This window comes from Pogona vitticeps, chromosome 2 (genome assembly GCF_051106095.1).
Source record: "Pogona vitticeps strain Pit_001003342236 chromosome 2, PviZW2.1, whole genome shotgun sequence".
NCBI lineage: Eukaryota > Metazoa > Chordata > Lepidosauria > Squamata > Agamidae > Pogona > Pogona vitticeps.
Window position 1 is genome coordinate 45,424,678 of NC_135784.1, and position 9,385 is coordinate 45,434,062.

At 38.2% G+C, this 9,385-nt stretch overlaps 1 protein-coding gene across 1 annotated transcript in view; it reads right to left on the reverse strand.

The window, feature by feature from the left end:
• Positions 1–7,652, reverse strand: part of MDFIC2 (MyoD family inhibitor domain containing 2) — a 67,426-nt gene extending 59,774 nt beyond the window's left edge. Inside the window, exons 1-2 of the mRNA XM_078385115.1 lie at positions 7,355–7,652; positions 6,272–6,362 (exon numbers count right to left, since the gene is read on the reverse strand). Of these exons, the coding sequence (XP_078241241.1) occupies positions 6,272–6,362 (91 nt within the window). The 5' untranslated portion in view covers positions 7,355–7,652. The remainder of the gene's footprint in view (positions 1–6,271; positions 6,363–7,354) is intronic.
• Positions 7,653–9,385: the final 1,733 nt, after the last annotated feature.

Here is a 9,385-nt window from a genome sequence, read left to right on the forward strand (position 1 = left end):
TGAAGACTTCTGGAAGTTTTAGTCCAAGAACATCAAGGGACCCAAGGTTGGGAACCATTGCCCTGGAGATTTCATTTTGACTGCTGATAACATCTGTCAAACATGCATCAAAAACACCTTGAAAGCACCCTGAAGAGTAAGTATTGGGGAGGCACTTAGAAGCAGGTTTTCATAAGATTTGTACATTCTTTATTATGATGTTCCTGATGATCATGACATATCATGACAATTCTTATGATTTTTCCCAGATGCTCAGAAGGGGTTTACTAATCCCTGTCTACACTTTTCATGGCAGAAATAGTGTCAATGGCAGATATCAAATGGTTCCAAAATTACCAACATAGTTTCTTGGACTATATGTTGAGGACATATTCCTTTGCCCTTTCTTTCTCTCTTTTCCTTTTCTTGACAGACCTTTTGTGATTGTTAAGTTGTCTAGACCTGGCAGTAATAGGGCCTTTGGCCCTGCTTCACCACTAAACACCAGAAGAAGAAAGAAGAGGCAGCAGCTCCCTCTCATACAACACAGATAATGAACGTAGTTTACATAGCATCATGCAATATCTTACAAGCAGTGAGCATGAGAACAAGAGATGAGAGAGAAAGAGAGCACAAAAGAATTGAATAGGAGAATTAATCAGGACAAGCACTCCCGCTTTTCTCACCAAAACACCTTAGAGACATACCTACACAAAATATCTCAGAGCTAGCAGCCTGGTGACCTCCAGATATTGTCAACTACAATTGCCATCAGCCCCTACAGCTATGGTATGGGATTATTGGTGTTATTGCCCAAGATATCCAGAGGACACTATGAATGACAATTATACATAGAAATATTAGGCATTTGGAATTTATCATATGACCATATCTGTACACAGCTTGAGCAGGAGGAAGATCATCCTCAAATTTTAAGGTGATCTCCCTACCCCTACTGGGACCACAAGCCACCCCAAGTACTTTCATAATACCATGTTGTAGTTGTTGTTGTTTGGTCATTGTGTCCAACTCTTCGTGACCCCATGGACAAGAGCACGCCAGGCCCTCCTGTCTTCCACTGCCTCCTGGAATTTGGTCAAATTCATGTTGGTAGCTTCAATGACACTGTCCAGCCATCTCATCCTCTGCCTCCATATCTTCCCCTTATATTTGCCAGGAGGTGATGGGACCAGTGGCCATGATCTTAGGGGTTTTTTTTTTTTTTTATGTTGAGCTTCAGACCATTTTTGGCACTCTCCTCTTTCACCCTCATTATTTATTTATTTATTTATGAGGTTCTTTAATTCCTCCTCACTTTCTGCCACCAGAGTGGTATCATCTGCATATCAGAGGTTATTGATATTTCTTCCGGCAATCTTAATTCTGTCTCAGGATTTCTCGAGTCCAGCCTTTTGCATGATGTATTCTGAATATAAGTTAATTAAGCAGGGAGACAATATACAGCCTTGCCGTACTCCTTTCCCAATTTTGAACCAATCAGTTGTTCCATATCCAGTTCTAACTGTTGCTTCCTTTCCCACCTATAGATTTCTCAGGAGATAGGTAAGGTGGTCAGGCACTCCCATTTCTTTAAGAACTTGCCATAGTTTGTTGTGGTCTCCACAGTCAAAGTCTTTTGTGTAGTAAATGAAGAAGATGTTTTTCTGGAACTCTCTGGCTTTCTTCACAACCCAGCGCATGTTAGCAATTTGATATCTAGTTCCTCTGCCTCTTTGAAATCCAGCTTCTACCTCCTTGGTCCACATACTACAGCAAGAGAGGTTTGTGCTTCACTCTCTACATCTGAAATCAATAGGACTTCAAAGTATATGGATCATGTCCTTCACCTTTGGTGCCTATCTTCTTTTTCCAAGTATTAGAATCAGATATCAATTACCTCCTCAAATATCCCCAGTTAATATTCCTATGGTTAAGATCAGCATTTCCTCTGCAAATTAAGGTTATGACCTTTATAGCCAATAAACACTTAATGGTTGCATTATAAAGATCACAGCCTCTTTACCAGTGTACACAACAATGGCAGCTGAAGTACATAACGTATTGTTTGTTTTGGAAGATCTAAGTACACAAGACATTATATAAAGAAAGATACTACCTCACATCTCTTCAGCCTATTTCTTCATTGTGTGGTTCATGCTTGTTTTAGAAGGTACAAAAAATCAATATAAAACCATGAATAAAAATAACCTTCCTTTAAAATTGGATGCTGAAAAACCAAACAGCTGGCTTTCTTTTCTAGCAGAAAAGATCAGGTTCTACCATGCAGCTCACTCTTTTGCTGAGAAAACAGAAAACTAATATTTTTAAGTAATGTGAAGTAAAAATAAATAAATAAATATAAGGTTTGTATTCTCAAAGGTTTATTAGCAAACCATTAGGGGTGGGCTGGGGATCCTATTCATTTTGCCTTCCACTTCCTAATGTAAATCGTGCTCCAATATTCCCTATCTTCAGATTAATGAGTAGTGCAAAAAGACATCACTGAGTACACTTATACTCCCTGGTGTCTATATACAGTATTGGATACTTCCCACCACTGGAAATATAGGACCAATAAGCCAATATTATGCCATTAACATAATATTGCATCATAAGCATCTCCCTTGTCCACTTGTCTTTTCCCCACCAACTAATGAAATAGCATGCTATCTTCACATCAACCTTTCTCAACATGAGATCTGTTAGATTTGGACTACTGTATATAGCTCAGCTCTAGTTAGAATCACCAACAATCAGAGCTCATGGGACCTGTAAACAGTTGATACAGCTCAGGGGTTGGAAAAGCCTGGAGTTGGCAATTATAATCCCTCTGTGCCTCCAGGTTGCGAGACCAGCTGAGATCCCTAGAAGCATGTGTGGTTGAAGGGGTTACATGTGCTGCCAGCTGTGCAGCCTTGGGCAAGCTACATGGCCTCAAAGCAGCACCAAAAGGAAGAACTGGCAAGTCACTTCTGAGTATTTTATACCTAAAAGCCCCACAAAGGTCAGTGTAAATTACACTGAGACTTGACAGTACATTAAAAAATGAGGTTGCAATACAAATCCCCTGGAAGATTCTCCAGGCCAAGAAGCCACAAGGCCTCTCTGGTGGTGCAGGGTTAGCATTTGGGGGAAGATTTCTTTATTTAATGATGTCTAGTATCCACCACTCCCAGTCCCGGGTGAGAAAGGAGGAAGGTTAGGTGACAGGCTAGCAGCTCATCCCTGTAAATATGCTACGGAAACAGCAAGCTGCCCGATATGCTACATGGTATGGAAGTGGATCATCATCATCAGTAACCTGAGAAGGTGGTATTAGCACTAGAGATGGGCATGAAGCGCTGGTTCATAGGTTTGTGCTGGTTCATTTACTGTATTGTACAAACAGGTGTTTGGCTCTTCAAAGTCCTTCTTTTTCTGGCGGGCAGCCACTCAGAGGCAGCACCGGGAAGAGGCGGGGCAGAGAAACCAGAGTGCTGCCTCCAAATGAAGGCCCGCCAGATGAGATGGGGGGTTTGAAGCACCGGTTTGGCTGATATGCAAACCAGCATGAAACCCAAACTGGTGGGCCGTGCCCATCTCTAATTAGCACATTTCATGCAAATTAAGCAGAAGCCACACCCCCAAGGCCATCATTCTGTTTATTAAACTGGGAAGACATAAAACAGGTTTTCATTTCTAGATTGAATAAACACATGAAGACAGGAAGAACACTGGCCCTTTATCCTTTTGTTTCCATTCTCCCTGGAAAATCAGGAATCCGGCTCATGTGCAGATCCTTCACAAATAATGAAGGTCTTCTTCTTCAGACTATTCAAATGAGGAGACTAGTGATGGGACGTTTTCCTTTGTGCACAGTTCACGTGCACAGTTCACATTCACGTGCACAGTTAAGGGTCATGGATATTAACATCACTTGTCAAGGATGAAGCGTCAATATCTCAGCAATGTCAGGTATAAAAAGGAGGTTGTTTTTGAACAAAATCCTGTTGTAAATTGCACCATCAGTGAGGATTTAGTGAGTCACCTCTTTCATTAATTCCATTGATTCAAACAGGATTACTCTGGGACTTATTACATTATTCAATGAGCCTACTCTATTTTGTTGTTATGTGCTGTCAAATTCGAACTTATAGTGACCCTAATAGAGTTTTTAAGGTAAGTGAGATATTTTTAAAAAGAGTTCCCATAGCCAAGAGGGGATTAGAACCCTGTTCTACAAAGTCCTATTCCATCACTTTATCCAGTGTACAACACTTGGAATTCTGTTTACTCCAGTGCTACCCTGGTTTCTCGAAAATAAGACCTAACCTGAAAATAAGCCTTAGTATGATTTTTCAGGATGTCCCTAATACAAACCCTACCCCAAAGATAAGTCTCAGTTACGTGAAACCCCGCCCTCCACCATTGTAAGCAACCAGAAGAAGATAACATGATTGTATAAATGTAGATTGTTGTACATGAAAAAAATAAAACATCCCATGAAAATAACTCCTAGTGGTTTGTTTGTTTTTTGGAGCAAAAATTAATATAAAACTCTGTTTTATTTTTGGCGAAAAATGGTATTTACTACACTAAGAAATAGGATTTTGGCCATTGACTCTGTCATTTACCTTTTTACTGAATTCATTTTTATAACAGGAACAAGATGGTATAATTCTGTTTGTCACAGTCACTGAGTCAATAACAAATATTAAATGAAATTTCACATTTTCCCTGTTCATTCAGTCTCAGTTTTTTTTTAAAATTGTGAGACAGACTGCAGAAGACAAGCTCCAATTACTATATCCAATCAAAATTGTCTTAACCGTCATGATATTTCACTGCTTCCACCCTTCCTGCTGAGGATACGGAGGATGATAAATGTAATAAAGAATAAAGCATATCTTATAGAATGCATTACCCTTGCTAAGACACAACCACGTTTTTCGATATCTCTGCAAAATAATCATCTTATTTTAAATATTTATCTTAATGCAAATATGTAAAAAGTTAAAACAAATAAGCACAACTGATACAATAAAAATATTCAGGTGCAAATGTAATTCTAAAATACTACTGTTCTTCTTTCAGCTCGATGCATACACCAAACATACATATGCACATTCATGTATACATGTATTTCACTCTTCCTAACAGCAATCTTAGTAGTGAATGTCAACTAAAAATGAGACCAAAAATGAGAAACAAGAGAGATATATTTCTATGGTTGAAGGAACTCTAAACATAAGATATAGACCCACTAGACTGGTTGTCCTCAACCTTGGGTGACTCAGGTCTTCTTAGACTGCAACTCCCAGAAACCCTGGCCAGCAAGCAAGTTTCAGAGGCATTATTCCTCATAAACAAAATTAATTTTTCTTATATATATCCACGTATATAATGATCCATGCTCACACTGCTTTATTTTCCTTCCAAGACTGCTTGAGGGAGAAATGGGATGACATTACCGTAAACTGGAATGCAACATGTTGGTCTTTCTGTTGTCACAGATTCTTACTTCTATCATCATGCATGAACAATGATGGAAAATGTAGGACATATTAAAATGCTGCATGTTTTAAAGTCAAAATTTACACAATTTTTTATTCCTAATAGTAAAGTATTTTGTAATTACTTTGTACCACAATGAACCAAATTACAGAATCACTAGCCTTCCATTTTTAAAGGCCAGGATCTAATCAGGTAATTAAGTCAGATAGCTGGGCTTCTCCCAGAACGGGTTATAACCCTCTTTCATGTAACCCTTTGTGCACCCTAAGAACCTGCTCCAGAGGGTATCCGACCCTCCACATGAGACATTATGTGTACAGGAAATTGCAGGAAGGTAGGACTCAGTGATTCTGGCATAAGTGGTATAATGCAGTTTAAGGATTTGATTAAACTACTGACAACATTTTTCAATAATTCTTTACACCGCACCTATGAAACCTGTATCAAACAGAAGGTTCAACTGTGTATAGATCCTTTTATTTTTCCAACATCATTTAATTTCTTTAGATTCTTAAAACCTCATTCTATCTGATGGGAAACACCTATGATTAATTTTTATATAAAACAAAATCCAGAAATGAGACACACTTTCTTTGGTCCTCTTATTCTTTTCTTACCTTTTATTGGAAACATCCCACTACGAGAAGACTTTGTATTCTAACGGTTTTAACCAAGTCAGAAAATAATCAACCCATATTTGCAAACATTGTGGGGTGATGTTCTTAACCAATATAAGCTGATTGACTCTATTTGAAGTAGTACATGAATGTTATTTCCAGTAATACATGATGCAACTCACCTTCTTTCAGCACTGTGGAAGTATTTTGCTGGTCATTGTCAAAGCTTTGTGTTGTTCTATTTTTCACTTTCTCTGTATCTTCTTCTGACATCTACATAGTGGGAAGCAAGAGATTTTCAGCAAGTCTGAAATTTCAGATAAATACAGGAACATAACATTCAGCTTAAAAAAAATTCATGTCAAAATGATTTCAGTCGGAACCCTAAGAATACGATTTTATTTTCCCAAGAACTTTAAATATTTTAAATATATAGTCCTTTGGAAGGTTTTAGCTTCTGGTGATTTTTTAGTCCTTGGGGCTTGTTTAATTTTTAACTGTTGGCTTTAGCATTATATTTTGTATTGTCAAGGGCTCAATGGAGTTGCACACAGTGCTTTTTTATTATCATTTACTGTAGTATGGTTATGATAGTAACTGTTTCATTTAGAGACATGTTCTGTTTCTTTCCTCATAACTTCTCCAGGCTGCAGTACTAATAGCGCAAATCTATGCATGTCTACTTAGAAATAAATTCTAGCTGTTCCCAAAAGCCATGGATAGAATTACTAGCTGGAACTGCTCTACTTTGGGCCATAATATTGATTATTGTGTCTATTGTCAGTATATATAATGAGATGTTTATGTTGAGTTAAATACTGAGCATTCATGCCAATTTTAAAAATCACATAAGCTATGACATCTCTTACATTAAACTAATATACCACTGCATGGTGGTTTATTAATATTACATGTGATCTTTGAAGAAACTATTATCAGTTCTATGTTGAGATATATTAATAACTCGTACGAAGAAATTACAGAACACAGAAAAGCTGTGCTCAGGATGTAGCCCAATGCTTATTTAATGTGACTTTAAATAGCAATTAAGCATGCTATTAAAACGATCGCAAATAAATACCAATAAAAGAGAAGCTCAGCAAAAGAGTAACCAAAATCTCCAGTTTCACCCATTTATCTCTCATAATAATAATAATAATAATAATAATAATAATAATAATAATAATAATAATAATAATAATAATAATAATAATAATAATAATAATAATAATTCATTTCCCTCAAACCATGCAAAATTACAGTACCTGGGAGTATTATGTGTACATTAGCCTGCTGAGTATTACATGGATTGCCTTTCGTAGTTTACTTCCACAGATCGCTCAGGAGAGAAAATACTGGACTCTCCAGCCTTCTTCTAACTGATTTTCATCCTCTCAGGCTCTACAGTAGTTAGCTCAAGCATTGCACTAAAATATCAGCATATTCCAAGCAAAGGAGGTGAAAACAGTGAAGTCCAGCAGCAATTGTTTAGTCCTGCCTGCAGGATCCCAAGTTGTGTAATGTCCAGCATTCCTTTCCACTGACAAAACTGGAAGGATGAGCAAAGCACTTTTCTCTTTCTTTCTTTCTTCCTTCCTTTCCCTTGCTGTGGACTGCCAGGTTTGACATACTGCCAGAATCAGCTGAGATAGTGCTAAAACGATTTTTAAAGACTATTCTTCCTGTCACAAGGATTCCTGAGTCGGGTATTTACAAATTGTAGTAAAGGGGAAAAATAAACAATCTAGACCAATACTTTCTTCCTGCAATCTATTTGACAATAATTCTGGCTAAGGAATGAAGCAAGAGACATGTGACCAGCTGTGTTAAATTACAAGTCTTTGGCATGGATATAGTTTGAAAGATGGATGAACAGGTGTATCGTGCTTCATTGAAGCTATGAGAAATGAAGGGCTCTTATTTGTGCTCAAAGGCTGCCACTGAAATCAAGGCTACATCTGGGCCTTGTGAGATTTGCTATTCACACTTCAGCTCCATCCACATGCACCTTATACTTAACCAGACCACTATCTACCTAGCTTTGCATGGCTCTCTGAGACTAGCCAGCCCCAAAGCTACTGAAAGTGGTCATCTGCGATGCCTTTAACTTGATATGCCAGTAAGTTGTGTGTTTGGCATTTTATGGTGAACCACACAACCCTTTCTCTTCCTTGTAATCTTGATGCGTATTTATGAAAATGGATCATGGAGGTATACACCAGATGTCTCCAAACTGTTTTTATTATAACCTACTAGAATACTAGTATAGAATACTAGAATAGGGATGTGGTGGCGCTGTGGGCTAAACCGCAGAAGCCTGTGCTGCAGGGTCAGAAGACCAGCAGTTGTAAGATCGAATCCACACGACGGAGTGAGCTCCCGTCGCTTGTCCCAGCTCCCGCCAACCTAGCAGTTCGAAAGCATGCAAATACAAGTAGATCAATAGAGACCACCTCGGTGGGAAGGTAACAGCGTTCCGTGTCTAAGTCGCACTGGCCATGTGACCACGGAAGATTGTCTTCGGACAAAACGCTGGCTCTATGGCTTGGAAACGGGGATGAGCCGCGCCCCTTAGAGTCAAACACGACTGGACCAAAATTGTCAAGGGGAACCTTTACCTTTACTAGAATACAGAGAAAAAATAGACTTTTAAAGGTACTATAAAGGAATTCATTGATCAATTTCCTCTTGATTTTCAATAGCCGTATAGCTTAAAAATGTATTTGCCTGTGAGTAGATGGAAAAGATTACTCCTGTTGGCTTTGTTCCAAATTTGAAAGTGATCTCTTCTGTTCCTTTGCACGTGAGTTTCTAGCACTGAGGCCTTCTTGGCTTGTGCCTTAAGGAGGCGGTACACAATGCATATATATCTAAGTCTGTTTCCTGGTAATTGTGGCTTGAATTGCAAGTTCAAGCCACAGTTTTTGAATCTTGTTGCTTCTAAATATGTTTTATTAATATATTGCCTAACATTCTTAATACAGTATAATGTTATTTAATTTATTTGAATAAGTCACTGTTTTTGCTTTTAATGTTGTGTTTTAATGATGTAAGCTGCCTTGGATCATTTGTTAGAAAGGGGAGGTATAAATAAATAAATATCTGCAGGACCCAAAAAGTCTAGGCCAGACTATAATCCCCCAAAGCAGAAAAATTGAGGATAAGCAAAGAAATTGAAGAAAGTTATTGGGAAAGCTCCCAAAGTATAGTTTAGTGACCAAATCCCCCACACACTTTAAAAAGTGGATGTAGGGACCATGAGTTGCTGCGGTGATAAAAACAGAATTGATTTCCAT